The sequence below is a fragment of the Panicum virgatum genome, chromosome 7N, assembly GCF_016808335.1.
Source record: "Panicum virgatum strain AP13 chromosome 7N, P.virgatum_v5, whole genome shotgun sequence".
NCBI lineage: Eukaryota > Viridiplantae > Streptophyta > Magnoliopsida > Poales > Poaceae > Panicum > Panicum virgatum.
The window spans coordinates 46,276,260-46,295,108 of NC_053151.1; the positions used below are offsets into that span (position 1 = coordinate 46,276,260).

The window sequence follows — 18,849 nt, forward strand, 5'->3', positions numbered from 1 at the left end:
AAATACTGTATGTTTTTTTTAAATTCAAAAACGTTAAATAAATAGTTAGTTATTGAGTGATAGTATATAGGGGGAATAGATATGGGGGGAATGGTTGGAGAGAAGGAGTTATAGGGGGAGGAATCTTTTGGAGGGAGGTAGTAAAATATAGTAAATAGTACGTTTGGGGGGAGTTGGATGGGGGGAATGGTTGGAGAAAGCCTAACGATCACATCTTCCTCGGTCCCCCAAAACGGCATAGGCACGTCACCCAGTGTGAGAGTACACTGTGACATTGACATAGAAAATTTTACTGCAATGCAGGGCAGAGAAAAACAAGAAGATTCACAATGTTTTTTTTTTCTGTGTGGAAAATGAAGACAAGGGAAAGCAGAATGCAGAAACATGTGAAAGCTTGCTCCAACTGTCTTTTCGAGATGCTCTTTCTGCATGCAGACTGCAAGCACCCTTTCAAGGTAAGCTCTTTATCACAGGCTATACAAGCACTGAAGCCAGAACCACAGTTGCAATGTAGTAGTAGTAGTAGTAGATCGGTCGGTCTTCCTTGGGCATGTTCATGATCAGCTTTCGAGTTTGCAGGAAATGCCAGCGCTGAAGCTGGCATAAACGATGGCAAGATGCATTCTTCTTTTTGCCTCTACTATCTTTCGCTCCTCATTTGGTTCGTCAAGAGAAGTAGAGAACTGCCTCTATGCTGGTCCTCAAAATCATCTGCTACAGTGGGTGAGCCGCAAAACTCGATCGAACTCTAGTTGTACTGATGAAGTAGTTTTCTGCAAATTTGTAGCTTTATTTGAAACGAAGGGAAAAAGATAACGACGCAAATACTCTTCTCTATGAAGACCAGATAGGCAAAGTTCTTGCCACGCGCGTTTAACAGAAAGGTAACGACAAATTACGTTGCAAAACTCAGGAAAAGTCGTATGTGTGCCTGACCTAATTATAACGGATCGAATCCATATAGTCAGGACACGGGAGTACTGTTTTGAGTCCCACCCTTACAATGGCAACACAAATTATGTACTTTAACGTTCAAAACAAAAATTATGTACTGTAAACCTGAATTATACAGGAGAGAGAGAACATGCTGAAGGAATCATAGTACTACTACTACGGTGCAGTTTTGCAGAAATAATCATTACCTGTTTCAGAAGAAAAAACAAAGACATGCATCCGTTGCAATTAAAATTATTCCAGAAAAGAAAACCTGCATATGAGATGATGATGCACTTTGCATGCAAGCATGAGATCAAGAGTAGCACGAACACAAACAAACAAAAAAAACTGAATAGTAAGAATAAGAACACAATGACAGATATCCTGTGATGATGACATAGGCGACGCGACGACGTGATATTGGCACGGCTCAATCAAAGAGTGGAGCCCCTGGCCTTTGGAGCACAAGCTTTCTGATTGAACCGCGCCAATATCCCGTTCTTTTTTCCAGAGAAGAAGCGACGAAGAAGAATTCTTACCACGTCGTCGTCAGAGAGCAACGGCAACCAAAGCAAATTAAGGAGGAAGAACGACGACACTGGGAATGAAACTGCTAGCACGCTCGAGGTCGAGGACAGCTCGCTGATGATAATAAGCGAGAGGAACAACAGTGGAGAAGGAAGGAAGGCACCCACCCCTTTGGTTTCATGGGAGAGGAGACGAAAGGAGGGGGAGGGCAGGACGGGAGGAAGGCAGGGGCTCCTTTAATAGGCCTTTCTTTCTCTGAACTTGTTGGATCGTAGCGAGCTATCTAGGCGATCGAGATGGATGCAGACCGGCCGGATCGATCATTGAACTGTACAGAGCGAGCGAGCGAGGAGAGAGCGAACGATGGCCGGCGTCCATCCATGGGGTACATATAGGATGGCCGGCAGCGCCGAATTGAAGCTCGCACAGTGCCTTACATAGAGGAGGAGCTAGCTTAGCTAGGTCCGTGTAGTCTGCTGATTAGTGTAGTGTAGCAGCGAGCGACGACGAGGCGACGAGGCGAGGCGAGTGAATGCGCCAACAACTAACCCAACAAAGGGGAGGTTGGGGAATTCAAGTGCCACATTGAATTGTAGACGGGCCGAGACGACGGCGAGTAGTACGTGGGCGAGTCGAGTCACGGTCGATCGATCGATCGATCTCGCTAGCGTGCCAACGACAACGAGATGCCTGGAGCGAGAGGGAGACGGAGATGGAGCCCGGCGGCATTGAAGAAGGATTCCGATCGATAGGCGGCAGCGGGGGACTAGCGCACTGTGTGTGGGCCGGGGGAGGCTGGTGCGGTGAATGCGCTGCAGTAACTGGTGCCGGGTAGCAGATAGCAGATATCCGAATTATCCATCCGTATCCGTTTAAATATCACTATGGATATCCGTATCTGTATTCGAATTTAATGTGGCAGTAAAGTGGTACATCCGAATCTGATTTTCATTGATTTTCTCTATCCGATTCCAGATTCGTATTCGACAATATCCGATACTATTCGTATCCGTTTTCATTCAAAAACTATTTAAGAAATTATATTTATTTCTTACCACCCATATTATTATTTTTATAATAAAAATATAATATAAAAGATTAAATTTATTTTTAAATATTCTTATTAATCTCAATATTACTTCTATATTTTTATTTTTATATATAATAAAATTATGTATATGTTTATTGCAATATATTTTTAGTTCTAATTTTATTTTATGTATTTACTTATTAATGATAAATAAATTATTTTTAACTAGATATCCTTATTATATTATTATACTTTAGTTTGTACATGTATAACAATTTTATAACCTAAAACTACTAATAAAGAAAATAGCTAAACGTGAGCTCATATATCAAGTCAAAATCTGAATTCGAATTCAAATTCGGGGCATCCGTTTTGCATTTGTATCCGAGAATATCCGAATTCGTATCCGTATTCGATTTAAAATGTAGTAAAAAATGATATCCGAATCTGATCCGTTTCCATCCTTAATCTATCCATCCATCCCCTACATACAACCCCTGCAGGCATGGCATGCATATTGGCATGGGATGTTTTCGCATTAGCGCGCGCGCTCTCTCTCTCCTCTAGCTGGTTGCGCCAGCGAGAGAGGGACAAGCGGCGTATGCAAATGCAATGCCTTTGACGAAAACGATCGAGTGCCGTGTGATGACACTACGTGCTAGCTCTGATCGATCGATAGGTGGCCCCGGCCGGCCGTCGCGTCGCGGTAGGACATGCTTCCAAGGAACCGCCCGAGACGTCGTCGCTGGCGACGGTGGTGGCCGGCTATATGAGCGCCGTACGGTGGGGATGAAGTGCAGATCAAACTTAACAACATTTCCCCTCTGCTGGGCTGTGAACGCGCTTTGGTTCTTCTTCCGTTTTCGTCCGTAGCACGTATTATATATCTGGTGAGAGGAGGACGTGCACGTACGTACGTGTAGTGTGTGCAGTGCTGACTGCCCGGCGGCACCGGCAGGCCGGCACTCCGATCCGGACTGCACAAATCGTACAAGACTACACGTACAGATCGAGTACCTTTAATTTGTTGAGCTCAGACGAAGGGATGGCATGCAGTTGCTGAATGGTTTATTAGTTAATCTCTCTTCGTTCCAAATTATTAATTATTTTGGTTTTTCTCTAGATTCATAAGACTTTCTATATATGAACCTAGACATAATATATAGTAGATATGTAACAAAATCTATAGATCTAGAAAAACTAAAATAACTAATGATTTGAAACGGAGAGAGTAATACGTAATCATCCTCCGGTCAAGCATATTATTATGCAAAGTAATCAAGCGACCCTTGAAAAAACACAAAGTAACCCACGCATGCGTGCTGGCTTTTGTTGGTTGGCATTACGAGTAGCGTCACGCAACATGGTCACGGGCAGCTAGGGCGTGCGTGCTGCGACGACGGATCGGAGGATATGCATGTACCACATGTATACGAAGTCGAATCGTTCGGGGCGGGTGGGGTGCCACGTACTAGTTTGCTTTGCCTGCCGAGCTAGCTGGAGTAGTTTGCCCGGAGCGGCATGCATGTGTACTTCCATCCCGTCGCGTCTCCTAGCTAGCTACAGGATCGGAGATGGGCCAGGCCGGTCACGTAATCTCGTCGGCAGGCAAAACATTGTGCATGGAGCTAGAGTATGTTGCGTGCATGCACTAACCTACCTACATACATCTTCTGCAAAGGCCAGCTTTTTTCCCCCACTGCGCGCATTTTTTTTTTGGGAACGCGCAGTTTTATTTCTACAGTGTACGCAGGAGGACGTGTGTTGGACGCAGCGTCGCAGCGCAGTTGGTGTTGCCCAATAGCATGTCGTTTCTGTTCTTCCTTTTTATTGTTGTTGTTGTTATTATTATTATTATTATTATGCGAAAAAGTCAGGATAACATACGCTGCTAGTACGCATGGCCCATGGAGGCCCACGCAACGCACAACGAGCTAGAGGGGTGATCGCACGGACAGGGTACTCTTAACTCTCTCACGCAAGACGGCATCACGACCCACCTGCTTTTCCCATAAAAAAATATCCCCCAGCTTTAGGAATGACAGCATCTCGATAGCTAGATCACTGCTCTCCTTGCTTGCCGCCAGAGACCGAATCTGTTTGCCCCCAAACTAACCAGCCACGCCGGAAAGGGGGAGAACCCCCGTCCTGATCGCCGCCAACCGCCGCCGTCCTCGGCGCCGGACTGCTCCTAGTACAAGAGTTCGCGATCGATTTGCACGCAGACTAGCACGTAGCTAGCTAGCAGTATTGGGCTACTGGCGACCAGCACAGCTAGCTTTGTCGCCACGCCGCCACACCAGGCATGTGATCGATACGTGTGTTCTCCCCTCGCTACGCAGGCTACGCTATTAGACTGACTTCAACGAGGATATGCAAATGCATATATGCCTCGCGAGTGGTACTGTGCATCGACGAGCGGTGCTCCAACAGCATAGGCAAACGGCGAGGGATTTTGCTTCGCGAGGAGAGAGGAGAGCTAAATGGTACTGTGCATCGACGAGCGGTGCTCCAACAGCATAGGCAAACGGCGAGGGATTTTGCTTCGCGAGGAGAGAGGAGAGCTAAAAATGAATCGCCTCTCTCCTCCGATGCATTTCTCCACGGCGCGGCTACGGGCGGCGCGAGCGCGGGCCGACGAGCGCTGGCCGCGGCGGCGGGCGAGCTCGGGGGCGGACACGGGCCGCGGGCACGACTGGCGCCCCCTGCTTCACCTCGGACGCGGGCCGCGGGCACGACCTGCGGCGGAGCAGGGGAGGAGGAGACCGTGTGTGCTGCCCGCCGCCGCTCCACCCGACCGAGCTGCTCTGCCCAGCCGCGTCGCGACGCCGGAGGCTCTCACGCAGAGGGCAGCGGCGCGGAGGGAGGCACGCTCGCGGCTGCCCGCGGCGGCAGGAGCGCCCTTCGCCCCTTCGTCTCCTCCTCTGCTCCCTGCTCATCCGCCTTGGACCACCCGCCGGTCCGCCGCTCCTACCCGAGGTCGTCGTCCTTCTTCACGACGAACGGCTGCGCCATGGCGGCGGCTGCTGTCGCAGCGGCGCGCGTAGGCGGGGAGGAGGGCGCCGGGCCGGGGGAGCGGCGGCGGCGCGAGGGGTTCCCGCGGGCGGCGGCCTCGCTGGATGCGGCCTCACCAGCCGGCGTGCGCGCTGGGATAGGAGCGCGCGGAGCTGGTCGATCTCGGCGGCGTCGAGCGCCATCTTCTCGTAGGCGAAGCGGCGGAACTGGCGGAGCTCCATCTGGACCTCGGCCTTCTCGCGCTGCAGGCGGAGCATCAGGGCCATGGTCTCGCTGGCGGCGCTGGCCGCGGCGAGGCGCTCCTCCTCGACCTCGGCACGCAGCGCCGACGCCGTGCCGCGAGAAGCCTGCGGCGTGCGGCGTGGAGAGACGAAGGGCGTGAAGCAGAGCGTTTGCTTTTCGCTATTGGAGAGACTAAGATTTTGCCTCTTCAATCTCTACTGTTCACGCGAGGCAAATACTAATTTGGCTTCCAATTTTGTACTACCTTATTGGAGTCAGTCTTAGGCTGAGGAATCTCCATTTTCCAGCAAACTGGGCCATGCCAGGCATCATATTCATATCGGCCGCGCTCCACTCTAGCTATCGGAGGTCAAACACCTACGCTGGATAGTACTCTTTCCATCCCGTAATAACTGTTCATTTATATTGTAATGAGGTTCATCTAATTAAAACAATGTCAAGTACCAAGAAATTATTACGTATAGCAAGGTATGGAGACAATCAAATATTTATTTTCAATGCATTTGTATTTATTAATGATCTTGAGAACAATAAACAACGGGATTTTCAATCACAACTGTTATAATTAATTAGAGATAACAAAATTATTTCTCACTACTAATAATGTGTCTAAAATTTTCTAAACAAATAATCTTTGTGAGACGGAAGGAATAGCTAGTTCTTGTATAGTATTCTTCCTGCCTGGTGCCTAGGCGTCAATTACATGGAACGAACTGCTTGCAATCTCAGTGTTAGATCGTGGCAGGGGAGAGGTTCGGACTTCGGACTTCCCGTCAGCAATCAGCAGCTCGCTTGTCTTTTTTTCTCGAATATATCGGTACTTTCGGCATGCAGACTCTTGGTCGGATTTCATTGTCCCACCATGTGTAGTGTAGGCATTATACGTCTTGCGTTCGAAAAGGAGGATGGATGGATGATGGATCGATGGGTGCTTGTGTTGTGTGTATAGTATTTTCCTTCATTCGACTACACGTGACGCGGATTTATAAAAGTTGATGAAAAGCTGCCTCCGGTGTGTTTAGATCTGCGAAAAGCTAGTAGAAAAAGTCACATCGGATATTGTAGCATACTGTAACACTTTTCGTTTGTTTATAGTAAATATTGTCCTACCATGACCTAACTAGGCTCAAAAGATTCGTTTCGCAACGTACATCAAAACTATGTAATTAATTTTTTTATTTACCTACATTTAGTACTTCATGTATAGGTCATTTCCTATATTTAATGTTTCGATGTGATGCAAAGTTTGAAAAATTTAGGGGAAGTGAACACAGCCCTGCTAGGGATCCGGAGTAGCAATCCAGATTCGTAGCCGTTGGACGATGGGTCGGCTTCAACCTTTATAAATTCTTCCTCAACTCGGTTGTTTCTTTCCTCGCACAGCCACCGCCCTACCGTGCACAAAAGTGTCGCGCCCAATCATCACCACCTGTCCAATCTACCACCAACAATCCTCCCTCAGCTCCCTGCTCACTGGTGATAACCCAACCCAAAACTCCAAAATCCTAATCCTAGCTATTCACTCCCTCTATCCCAAATTGTAGATTATTTTAACAAATATAGATACATAGAAAAAGTGAAAAACTTCTTCACCTCTGCCCCACGCCTTGTTTGGTTCAGAACCAGAAGTCCAGAACCATGCCACTGACAGCGAAAAGTAAATGCAGCAACAGGCCGGCCCCAACGTCCTCAGCAGAGGCAATGGCGGGCGACGCCAATGCAAGAACCAGGATTCCCAGCATTCATCCCGAGTCCCGACACCCCGGCGCCGCTGCCAGGACGAGCAGCAAGGCCCCCACCATCCAGGCTCTGCAGCCATCAGCAACAGAGCCCGAACGCAGTAATGGCACCGGCGACATAAGGCCCTCGTGCCTGCCGGAGCCGGTGAGCTTCTCCATCAGCTGCCGCTGTGGGTCGCTCAATAAAACGGCAACAGCGACCGGATTCAATGGCACACCCAGGCCTAGAATGACCTCGTTAGAGGCTCATAGCAGCAGCAGGAAGCCAGGAACCGTAACAAGTAACAACAGCGGTAAGAGACGAACATGAGGGCACATCAACACACTGACAGGTTTCATAGCCTGTCGATTACTTGATTTAAGCGATGTGTATCAAGGACAGCTGATGATAGGTGTTTAGTACTAGATGAGTGCAATTACATGCGATGTGGAAACCAGGATATACACAGTTGCTTGGCAGGTCTTATTTACAGGAGACATTAGTAGGGAAGCCAGGGTGGGCCGACCCGGTTGAGGTGAGCTGTGGTGCCATCTAGAGCAGCCCGAAGGTGTTCTCGCCACTGTAAGTCATATAGAGGAACCCGTCCTCGTCCTTGTTCTCTTCATAGATAGAAGACATCAGAGCAGCTGGAAACAGAGAAGCAAAATGAAGTGAGAATGCAGATCATATGGCCAACGACTGTGAAGAAAAATCAGAGTTCCGCAAATGTTATTGCTGTATTTGTTTTCACAGACCTGTTGGTGGAAGAGTGTTCTTCACAAAGATGAAGATAGCCTTCTCAGCACTGAGCTTGATTCTCTTCCTAACAACGTAGACGAACTGTCCAACTGTAAGATCAGCAGGGACGAGGTACCTGCAAAGTGATAGGCATCAGAAAATCAAAACAGGTTATGGCCTACTATGGCTGCCATGGCACGTAATGCTTTGATGTGTGCAATAGTGCTTTCATGCAGCAACATTTATTTTCATCCAGATTGATACTGGAGTTCCTTCAAGACAAAATGAAACTTAGATCATCAAATGTTTCCGGACCACAGAAATGTTGAAACTATATTAAATATTTAAAGCCTATTTATTGTATAGGTGTCATCAATGAGTCGCAGTATCTATTTCAGATGACATCATAGATAATGATAAAATAACTGAGACAATTGAATATAGTGTTGCATATTTGTCTTGGGGTAGCCAAATATAACATTACGATGGCACCAACTGCCATCAGTTATCAAGGGAAAGAAAGGGTAGAAACCCTGCTAGTATTACCCATGAACAATTAAAGATGAGGATAGTCATTGGTAGTTTAGCAGTAAAAAGTATAGCAGTTATGGTAACTTAGAGAAGTTGAGAACTGACTTTTTCTTGTCGATGTCAGGAATATCACTTCTCTCAGCCTTCTCAACAATCACCTGCATTGCACAAATTGATATAAGTTAGAGAGAAGTAACCATGACAAAAGAAGTTGAGTAAACAGGAGGGTAGAAGCTTACAGGAATTCTGTCAGGGTACTTCTCTCTGATCCGGTCAGCCTCAGATTGCCTCTTCTCTGTAACACACACATGGCATAACAACTTAATGATTCAGTTCGTAACCAGAAAAAAAAAAGTTAAATTGTCGTGTGAGAATAATGGTAGAAAACGTTGGAAATCATTGCTGGGATATAGAACTGTTGCTGTGAGAAAGACTAACTAACAAAGTCTCAAATGTTGCCAAGTGCAAATTTATCTTATCTGCTTCTTAAGGAGAATAAAATTAAAATCTACCATAATTTCCCAGGTCAAGTAAGGCATACATGCCAATCAATTGACATAAATTGTAGCACACCTGTTAAGCTAGGAAGTAGTAACAAATTAGCATAAAAGCACAATTGAGTCTAATTATCGTGTAACTTATCAGGATCATGAGCACATTGTCAACCATCAGGAACCTTTTGATACCAAATAGAGTTTCAGAAGCATAATTGCAGCTTCCCACTAAAGCCCAAATCAGAGATGGGATATATAATTGCTGCTGTGCAACTGACAGTCATCAATGTTGCTTGCCTAGTGCATATTTGGAAAGAAAGCGTATCATTATTACCCAGCTTAAGTAACACGCACATGTCAATCAATTGATGTTAACGCACTTGTCGCGGGGTTTCTAGGGGTACCCACAGCCGGGTGGCGGAACGCACCCGCCTATTCCCCTATGAGGGAGTACTCGGGGAAGTACTAGGCGATGGGGCTGAATCTATGCTGAGACAAGGACTCAAGAACACACGATTTAGAGTGGTTCGGGCCGCCGGAGCGTAATACCCTACGTCCACTGGGAGATGTTTTGTTCTTGGTGGTGTGTATGAACCTATCCTCTGCTGGCCTTGGCACTCACCCAGCCTGAGGTCTTCTAGCGGCGCCCCCTCCTTTTATAGATCAAGGGGGAGCGGATACATTGGACGTTGGGCCCCGACAAGTGGGCCCAACGTGCTGTGCAGCATACTGCGCAGAGTACTTAAAAGACAACAGTGGTTACGAATCTTTTCCTCCGATATGCGTACTGCTGCTCTTCTGACCCAGGGGGGTCTTCCCTTGTCCCGTCAGCTAGGTGCCCGTTGGAGTAGCGTAGCTTGCGGCGTGGCCTGCTGAGGCTATTATGTAGGCGTCATAATGGGCGAAACCGAGCCGTCGTATCCATCTGCTATGGCAGACTGGCAGGCGTGGCGTGGGCGGCGCCAGCGGCTCCACTACCTTGGTAATACGCGATCAATAGTGTCCCTTGGTCAATGAAACGCCTCGCCTTCTGCTACAACAATGCGGACGTCCATCTACCACAATGAATGCAGCGGTGGGTGAGGCTTAGTAAGCGGCCTTGTGCCTGTAGACACGTGTCGGCTCCGGACCGCCCCGAGGCAGGGCGTCGACTTCTTCCCTCAGAGAGGGGTCCGGTCACTATACAGGTGGTCCAGGACCCCATGAGGGGTCCGGGACTCCGCGGGGGTCCGGACTCCTCAGGAGGTCCGGAGCCCCTGCTACTTGCGTTTGAGTGCCTGCCTCTCCCGGGACACGTGGCGTCTCCGGACCTTCCCCAGTCGTGGAACAGTTCCGGATTGTTGTCGGGGGAACAGGACTTCGGACCGCAGGGGTCCAGCTGTTTGGATGTAGTCAATGATAACTACAAAGGCCCTTGCCTAGACACAGCAAGAGGGGGTACCCCAGTCCTGGGGTACCGACAGTGGCCCCCGGGCCCACCTAGGGAGAGGTACGAACCCGCGGGTGGGCCACTATCGTGATGTGTTTCCACGCAAGCTCGATTGCGTTGGTGTGCTCATGCAGAGAGCGGGTGCTCCGGACCCCTGAGGCTGGTACACCTATTGCCAGGTTCAGGTACTAGAGCGCTCTCCTCAGGGCGACGAGGGTGTAGGCTTAGGGTACGGAACCAAGCTAAGCGGCTACACAGCCCTCGGATCGCTCAGGGAGCAAGCACCACTTTCCGGACCCGGCACTTGGAGCGACCGTGGCGAGCGGTCTCCGCCGGAGCGGGCCACCGGAGTGGACTTGGAGCGACCGTGGCGAGCGGTCTCCGCCGGAGCGGGCCACCGGAGTGGACTTGGGGCGACCGTGGCGAGCGGTCTCCGCCGGAGCGGGCCACCGGAGTGGACTTGGAGCGACCGTGGCGAGCGGTCTCCGCCGGAGCGGGCCACCGGAGTGGACTTGGAGCGACCGTGGCGAGCGGTCTCCGCCGGAGCGGGCCACCGGAGTAGACTTGGGTCGACCGTGGCGAGCGGTCTCCGCCGGAGCGGGCCACCGGAGTGGACTTGGGTCGTTGCTGACGATCCGATGAAGCATGTTACCGGACCTCATGGTAAGATGCAAAGAAACCAAGCCTTATACTAGAAGGGAGCCCGGGACTCCTAAAGACAGCAGACTCGGATACTAGAGCACTTGTATCAGGGTAGCGAAGTACGTAAACTTAGGGTACATTACCAGGCTAAGCTACGCGGATCTTCTCTACCCCAGGATACAAATACCACTTCTCCAGAGCAGGTCCTTAGGGGTCCGGACTGCCTTCCAGCTAGAAGGGGTGTCTTTACCTGACCACAAGCCAGCAACTTAACTTGGATTGTTAGCAACAAGGGAAACTCCGTTCAAGAGGAAAGAATAGTTAAACCAAGGCGAATAAATGTAATCAGGATGGAGCCTAGGTAAAACTGAGAAGAAAATCTCCTTTATTATTGTGGTTGTCACGGTATACATCAGAGGTCGGGATTACGAGGTCGGACCTCCACCGCTCCGGACCGCTTTTTGCCTGTTTGTGTGATAGGGCCAGAGGTCGGGTTTACAAGGTCGGACCTTGACCGCTCTGAACACACACGTAGGCGCCACGTTTTTACAAAGGAGGAACTCTCTCTTAGTCTTTTCTTAGGAGTAACCTACGGCTGCATGCTATACAGTGTGTCCTTCTCCGGTTGGAAGTGGTGCGACCACTCCCGAATTCTTCATAGTCGTCGGAGGCGAAGGCTCCCTGGATGTGCCTGAACCGCATCATCCAGCATCACCTCGGGAGCTCGGGGGATCCCTCCTTGCCTAAGAGCTGTCACATGCTTATATGGCATGAGACAAATTCTTTGGCTTTGAGTGGGAGAGGCCCCCAGCCGTCGTCGTCGTCTGCCGATGGAAACCAGACGCCCTTGCGCAGCAGATGGACCGGACGTGGAGCGCGGAGAGGTGCGGTCAACCATCAGGAACCTTTCAATATAACTCCAGACCATCGAAGCCTCGTGAGCATACAGCATTCATTTCGAGTTCAACGTATTATGTTATTCAATATAAATAAATCCCCAATATGTGATCCTCCATACAAGGAACCACTTCGGATATATGTCATAAGACAAACCCAATGATCAGTTTAAAATTTCAGATTAGCTAGCAACTTCGATTCATGTACAACCACCAAACAACACCATCTTACATAAAAGCAGATGGCTGATGACTAAGTCAAATCACATAGTTGCAGTCATGTATTACTGCTAGTCAATCAACACCAGCAACAAAACCTCATGATAAGCTGCTCAAAAATTAGCACAAGACTTGCATGACTTAACCAGCAGTTGCTAACTTTTGAACAGAGCTGACCTTCCCCCACAAGGTACACCGATTATGATTGCTTGTAAACCTACGCAACTAGATGGATAACCGCCCAGTTCCTCAGTATGATAATCCTTAAAAATTACTCCTAAATTTGTACTACAGCCAATCCTCGAAACCTTAACAAGTAACAAGCAAGCGGAATTAACTCGCTGAAGAAAACGCACAACACATCAAGCTACAATCACATAATCAGAAGGGGCATGGGAACATTTGACTTACCGAGGGGGTGCTCGAGCTTGAACGAGCTGGTCTTGGCCATCACGCTCCTTCCTGCCTGCAAAAACACCAACCAATCCCCAAAATTAACTCCCCGAGAGAACACACATCAATCGAACCGATCGGTCTAAACTAAGAGCCGATCGAGGGGAGTCTTACGAGTCGGGTCGGATTTCGTAGGGACGCGACGGAATCGGTTGGAGGCGGCGAAACTGCTCCGGGCCCTGGAATCCACCCCGACCAACAACACGAAACAGCCACCAAATCGATTAGAGCGAGCCCCCGATCGGCGGAATCCTGGGCTGATTGATGGAAGTGCGGAGAGGAAACACCAGGAGGGGACTCACCGGATTGGGTTTGCGGATGAGGGTTTCTTCTTCTACCAAGGCAGCGGCGGAGAGACGGGAGCGGTGGGTAAAGAGTGGGGGATTGGGGTTGCTTATGTAAAGGCCCGCACGCGCACGAAACGTAACGCGCAGGAAACTTGATTAGGAAACAGGCAGGGCTCTTTGGACAGGGATTTTTAGGAACTGGCAATCAGGGTAGGGGTTATCCTGTACGTCGGTTTGGCTATGGGGATATGTGCTAGTTCCTGTTTGTGATGACCGAAGTTCTGATTTTCTGTCAGATACGTATACTCTACGGTGGGCCATGTAGGTACAAAATGTACATCTTGCTCTGTACTGCATTAAAGGGAATAGAAGCCCGGGTTTGGATTTCAAAATTCAAAACAACAGACGTTCCTCGCCCCACCCCGTCATCCTCCGCCCCATCAGCCACATCGCCGTCGCAGTCGCCATCGCCAAACGCTGCGCCCCACGTCCGACGACCGCGACCGGCTCCTCCAAGAGCACCTCCGGGGCGCCCTCCACTCGCGGTCGTCTTGGTGGAAAGGCGCCCAGAGCACGCTGCGCCCGCGCCGAGTGCACGCGCGTTCCAGCAGCGAGTACATATGACGCTGTGTTTCCAGCGGCATCGGCGACATCGACGATCGCGGCCACTGAGAGACAGGATGTGAAGCCGCGGCGGCTGCGACCACAACAACGCGCCCGCCGCCGCCGCCTCCAGGAACGCTTCGAGGATGTCGCTGTTTGCGGATGAGCAGGAGATGCTGGCGGATGCGCAGGACGCCATCGGCTCGTTGGTCTCTGCTTCCTTGTCCGCGACGCTGTTCCTGCTCAAGTGGCAGCTCATCAGGGACCGGCTCCACACTGGCCTCGACAACATCACTGCCGCCGGCTCTGATGAAGAGGACGGCGAGGGGAAGGTGCGACGCGTTCGTGAGCCTCCTGCGGGACGTCGCGGCGACCGCCCGGAAGGCGCTGGAGCTGGTGTCGCGGAGCCAGGGCCGGCACTACGGCGGCGGCAAGCTACGGCTGCGCAGCGACCACGACCTCCTGGTCGCCGCGCTCGTCGAACCACGTGGCGCGGCCGGACGAGGTGTACGCGTCGGGGGCGCTTACGCGGGCGCTGGTGGTACGGCGGCCCGGCGCCGGGGCCACCCGCGCCGACGTGCGGTTCTACATGCGCGACCTCTTCGCCAGGCTCCGGGTCGGCGGCGCCGAGATGCGGAGGGAGGCCGCCGCCGCCCTCGCCGAGGTGCTACGCGACGACGAGAAGTGCGTCCGCGTCGTCGCCTCCGATGTCCCCTATGACGTCGGCGTCCTCGTCAAGCTGCTCGAGTGCCCCGACGCGTACAGGGGCGACCTGGTCGTCGGCGGCGTCATCGCGCCGGTGGTCCGGAGCCTCGACGCGGGCGCCTGCAGCGCGACGGCCAAGGAGCGCGCGGCGCGGGTGCTCTTCAGGCTCACCAAGAACTCGGACAACGCCTGGGTCGTTGCCGCGCGGCGCGGCGTCACGGAGCTGCTCAACGTCTGCACGGACCATGGCGGCGTGCTGCGGAGCCTAGCGGGCGTCGACGAGATCCGGAAGTACATGGTGGCCGACGCCGGGGCCGTGCCGGCTCTCGTGTCGCTCTCGTAGGGTGCCTCGGCCACCAGCGGTGCTTCCTCGTCGGCGGCGTCGGGCCTCGCCATCGGCGAAACGATACTCATGATGCGGGGCGGGGCTTGGTCTCGGTCCGATTGGTTTCTCAGATCCGAACCGGGAATCACTCAAGGTATTCGTGTTGCGCGATTTTTGTTTGCTTGATGACGTTTTGATTTTTTTTAATCTACACCTGTTGAGCAATTCCTCTTCCAATTCATGTTAGGTTTTAATCAGAATATGTGCCGCTCAAACGCCGAATTTCTGGTTGCTAGAAATTCAACGAGATATTGACGGTGTACCAGCATGTTCAACCATCCGGCGACATCCGACGCGTCCGCCTACCGGCCAGGCCGACATCCTCCTCATCCGACACGGGTACGTCGCTGCTGCAGCGCGGGACACCACCTCCGCCTTCTCATGCTGCACCTTGTCCCGCCATCCTCGGCGCCGTCATCCATGTCGTCGTCCATCCTCGGCGCCGTCGTCCATGTCATCTTCAGGGCCGGCGTCGCTCGGCGCGTCCACCCCACCGAGCCTCTGTTGTGCGAGCTGGAGCGCGTGCGCCGCAACAACGGTTTTTGTCACTCAATATTTCTGTTGAACAAGCTGGTACATGATTTTTTTATTTCAGTTTATATTATTTTTTATGAGTAACAAACGTGCTTAGTCTCAGGTACTGGGAGGTACCAGCTAAAATGGGTGTTTAGTCTCAGATACTGGAAGGTACAGTCCCAGCTAAAATGGAACATGCGCAGCATCTATAACCTGGTTCATAAAAAAGCACGCACTCATGGCATAGAGAATAAATTCAACATATAGTAAATTTATTGATATTTTTTATAGATACGGCAGTATAAATAAGTACTCATACAAATGCCACTAGTGTATTTGGTACCACCATTCAAGTCAAGTTAGAAAAATGATGTAAATATGACACTAGAAGTGAGTGTTTATCGGAAAGGTACCAGCATGTATCAGTACATGTTCGTTCCATCATGTGGCAACTACAGTGAAATAATAAAAAAATATGTCCGTCACCATTGTGTCCATAGTAAAGTAACAGAACAACAAAATATTATTTCTAGAAGGAGTGGCAGTTAATTTTTTTAAAATATTCCACTAGTAGCAACGGCTAACCACAGGGTACCCACTACTAACAATAAGTCCTTGTTTAGTTGTCTTCAAAATTCCAAAACTTTAATGTTTCAATGCATGTATGAAGTATTAAATGTAGCTAAACAAAATAACTAATTACATAGTTTGTCTATAATTTGCGAGACGAATCTTTTGAGCATAATTAACCCATAACAGGATAATAATTATTAAATACAAACGAAAGTGCTACAGTACTTTACATTCAAAAGTTTTCGCATCTAAACAAGACTTAAAAAAGCGGCGGTTCAAAAACAGTGAACAATGAATCTTCCACTTGCTTTTCACGGTCCACGAGATCTTTATATCAATCACCTATCCACTTTCTGTCAAATCGCAGCAAGGGGACTGCAAACATGTGCAGGGATACGGTAGCAAAAAAATAAAAATACATGGCAATACATTCATATGAGACAAGATGGCACAAATCTCGGTACATAATTGACGAACCCGATAGTCTCCCACGGTAGCCGGGAACAAAATCGACTTTTCGGGGCTCTTTTGGCACAAGGAAACCAAGTCATGCTCCAATAATGCAAGGCACCGTATCATACTGTGCTCATGCTGATGACCAGAGGAGAGAGACAATGGTATTACAATTGACATTTTAAACCTCTTCGACATTTTATTTACTATTTAATTCGGTTTGAATAATCGGCATAGTTCTCTCTTTTTTATTCTGTTTGAGTTTGAACTAAGTTTCTTTTTCCTTTATGATAAGAAACTTCACGGCAATTACCTGGAATTTAACTAACCAAAGCAGGTATATTCCAAAGTCCAAACAGCCTCCGAAAAATATCCTGCAAAAGATGAAAATAAAGGCTCGTACTCGTTAAAAAAAACATGTGGTCTTGTTGGTCTAGTCTATCTATACTATAAAAATTGAAATAATTGAAAATAATTTTCATCAAAGTTATGCCCACCTTACCTCTCACGTAGGACCCACTTGTCAGATCCAGAGTTTTGACGAAAGAGGGTGGAGACCTATTTTTTGATATAAAAGCAAAATATTTCTACCAAAATCCTAATATTTTTTACACCAAGCATTTTCATCTACCCACCCTTGTACCCACTTATTACTTTCCATTATTTGTATACTATGCGACAATAATATTTTGGTAAGACTTATTACTTTCCATTGTTTGTATACCAGGGGACAATGATATTTTGGTAAAACTTGTTCGACATCCTAAAATCTCTCTATTTCTTTCCTTTTGGTTGTGAGGTGATTATCCTTCCTTTTATGTTTGACATCCTTTCAATATTTGCCTCATCAATTAAGGAAACATATTAGCAAGGTATTGGCCGGCTATGTAGGGATAAGATGTCGGATTTGTGTTAACCTTCCAATATTTGTCCCATCAATTAAGGAAACAGATTAGCCAACTATATTTTCTATCCTTATACTTGCCATTGATGCGGATGGCTCCCTGCACACATATATATATATATATATATATATATATATATATATATATATATATATATATATATATATATATATATATATATATATATATATATATATATATATATATATATATATACAGGTAATAGCATTCACGTCACACATATGCAGGCGCATTCCTTTCAACTCCAAAAATTCTTGGTAGTAGTAGTAGAAGAACATGGTTGATGCCCTTGAGATGTGTAACATCTCGAAAAATTCACCAAAATAAATTACTCGCTAAAAATATTTTTCAAAATATTTTCATCGCCGAGCTCGAATTTTTTCCGGCAATTCGTCGCCCGGACACCAAAAATCTAATCTCCGTCCCGACACAAGTACCAATCACCGTTCCATCTCCCTCTTCTCCTTGTTCCGCGTGCATCGCTGTCCGACCGGACACCGTAGCGCGCGCGTGACCGACTGCCGCCACGAATCCCGCCGGCGCCTCCTTTTTTTTCTCCTCTTTCCTTTTTCCTTCTCTCCTTTTATTTTTCTCCCTTTTTCCTTTTTCTCTTTCCCTTTTTTCCTTTTCTCCTTTTTCTCTTCCCTTATCCTTCCTTCGCGCGGCACGCGCGTGCGCCTGTGCGCCCACATGCAGCACGCGGCCGGGATGCCCAGCGCGCCGCCCGGCCCTGCCCGAGCCGTCTCGTCGTCCTGTACACCGCCGTGAATCGCACCGCCACTCCGCGACACCCCGACGAGACCAAACCGCCATTAATGGCCGCCGAGCTCGGCCACCGGCGCCCCCCCTCTCCACCGCCTCTCCCCGCCTATAAATAGGCTCAGCGTGTCGCCCACGAGCTCCACAACTCGCCTGCCACCTCCAGCCCTCCACTCCTGCGCCCCAGCGCCGCCGCCACAAGCTCCACCGCCGCCTCCCGCCGGCCCCCGTGGCTAGCACTCCTCGCTCCACCGCAGCCCAAGGTGAGGAGGGGAACGGAATCCCCTTGGCCTCCTCTCCGTTTTCCCCCACTCCTCGGCCTCTCTCGCGCCCAGGGCCGCCGGCCCCCATGGCCGCCCCCCTCCTGCGCCCCTCCCCTGTCCCAGGTGACGGGAGGAGGAAGAAAGGGCCATTTTGCCCAGAACCCCCTCCCCTCTTCCCCTTTTAGTTAAGAGCCCTCCCACCTCTCTCTAGTTCTTTCCCAAAGAAGCCCCTCTCTTTTATTTCTTTAGGAAATTAGTCCCTCCACTATACAAAGATATTCATGATTAAACCCCTGCCCTTTTTAGTGTAACCCAGATATTTCTAGAAATTCCAAACAAGCCCTTCCCTTTCCACAGATGATTATAAATAGGTTCCCGAACCCCGATTTAGCCCCTAACCACTCCTTTAACCCATCATTTCATGCGCCAAACATCCTCCAATTCTCCCAAAATTCTACCACGCCATTTCCAATAAATTTTCAGCCATGCCATTAGAAAATCTCCCA

General features: G+C 49.5%; 2 protein-coding genes and 2 long non-coding RNA genes across 5 annotated transcripts; 1 reads left to right on the forward strand and 3 right to left on the reverse strand.

Annotated features, from left to right (window-relative positions):
* Window positions 1-328: 328 nt before the first annotated feature.
* Window positions 329-1,918, reverse strand: LOC120683801. Its single transcript, XR_005678945.1, has 2 exons — window positions 1,476-1,918; window positions 329-773 (listed from the first exon to the last, which is right to left on the reverse strand). It is a non-coding gene; the product is annotated as an uncharacterized LOC120683801 (long non-coding RNA).
* Window positions 1,919-7,798: 5,880 nt separating this feature from the next.
* On the reverse strand, window positions 7,799-13,320 carry LOC120682286 (autophagy-related protein 8C-like). Of its 2 annotated transcripts, none has more exons than XM_039964107.1 (7): window positions 13,176-13,320; window positions 12,988-13,052; window positions 12,832-12,886; window positions 8,980-9,035; window positions 8,846-8,898; window positions 8,227-8,345; window positions 7,799-8,118 (listed from the first exon to the last, which is right to left on the reverse strand). In XM_039964107.1, the coding sequence occupies exons 3-7, from the start codon at window positions 12,869-12,871 to the stop codon at window positions 8,024-8,026; spliced, it is 363 nt and encodes a 120-aa protein (XP_039820041.1). In that variant the 5' UTR covers window positions 12,872-12,886; window positions 12,988-13,052; window positions 13,176-13,320; the 3' UTR covers window positions 7,799-8,023. The 2 variants fall into 2 exon arrangements, with proteins under 2 accessions (XP_039820041.1, XP_039820042.1); XM_039964108.1 differs by having other exon boundaries at window positions 12,832-12,882; window positions 13,176-13,255.
* On the reverse strand, window positions 9,121-12,825 carry LOC120682287. The gene is made up of 2 exons (XR_005678341.1): window positions 12,211-12,825; window positions 9,121-9,416 (listed from the first exon to the last, which is right to left on the reverse strand). It is a non-coding gene; the product is annotated as an uncharacterized LOC120682287 (long non-coding RNA).
* A 589-nt stretch (window positions 13,321-13,909) lies between the features above and the next one.
* On the forward strand, window positions 13,910-15,847 carry LOC120681332. The gene is made up of 3 exons (XM_039962834.1): window positions 13,910-14,108; window positions 14,213-14,947; window positions 15,090-15,847. The coding sequence occupies exons 1-2, from the start codon at window positions 13,910-13,912 to the stop codon at window positions 14,809-14,811; spliced, it is 798 nt and encodes a 265-aa protein (XP_039818768.1). The 3' UTR covers window positions 14,812-14,947; window positions 15,090-15,847.
* Window positions 15,848-18,849: the final 3,002 nt, after the last annotated feature.

Bases quoted from the DNA above. Each gene is read 5' to 3' on its own strand.
- LOC120682286 (XM_039964107.1), bottom strand. From the start codon at position 12,871: ATGGCCAAGACCAGCTCGTTCAAGCTCGAGCACCCCCTCG. The intron at 8,346-8,845 runs GTCAGTTCTCAA...ATCACTTTGCAG, and splicing joins CCTGACATCGACAAGAAAAA to GTACCTCGTCCCTGCTGATC. The intron at 8,119-8,226 runs GTCTGTGAAAAC...CTCTGTTTCCAG, and splicing joins GAACACTCTTCCACCAACAG to CTGCTCTGATGTCTTCTATC.
- LOC120681332 (XM_039962834.1), top strand. From the start codon at position 13,910: ATGTCGCTGTTTGCGGATGAGCAGGAGATGCTGGCGGATGCGCAGGAC. The intron at 14,109-14,212 runs GTGAGCCTCCTG...ACGGCTGCGCAG, and splicing joins GGGGAAGGTGCGACGCGTTC to CGACCACGACCTCCTGGTCG.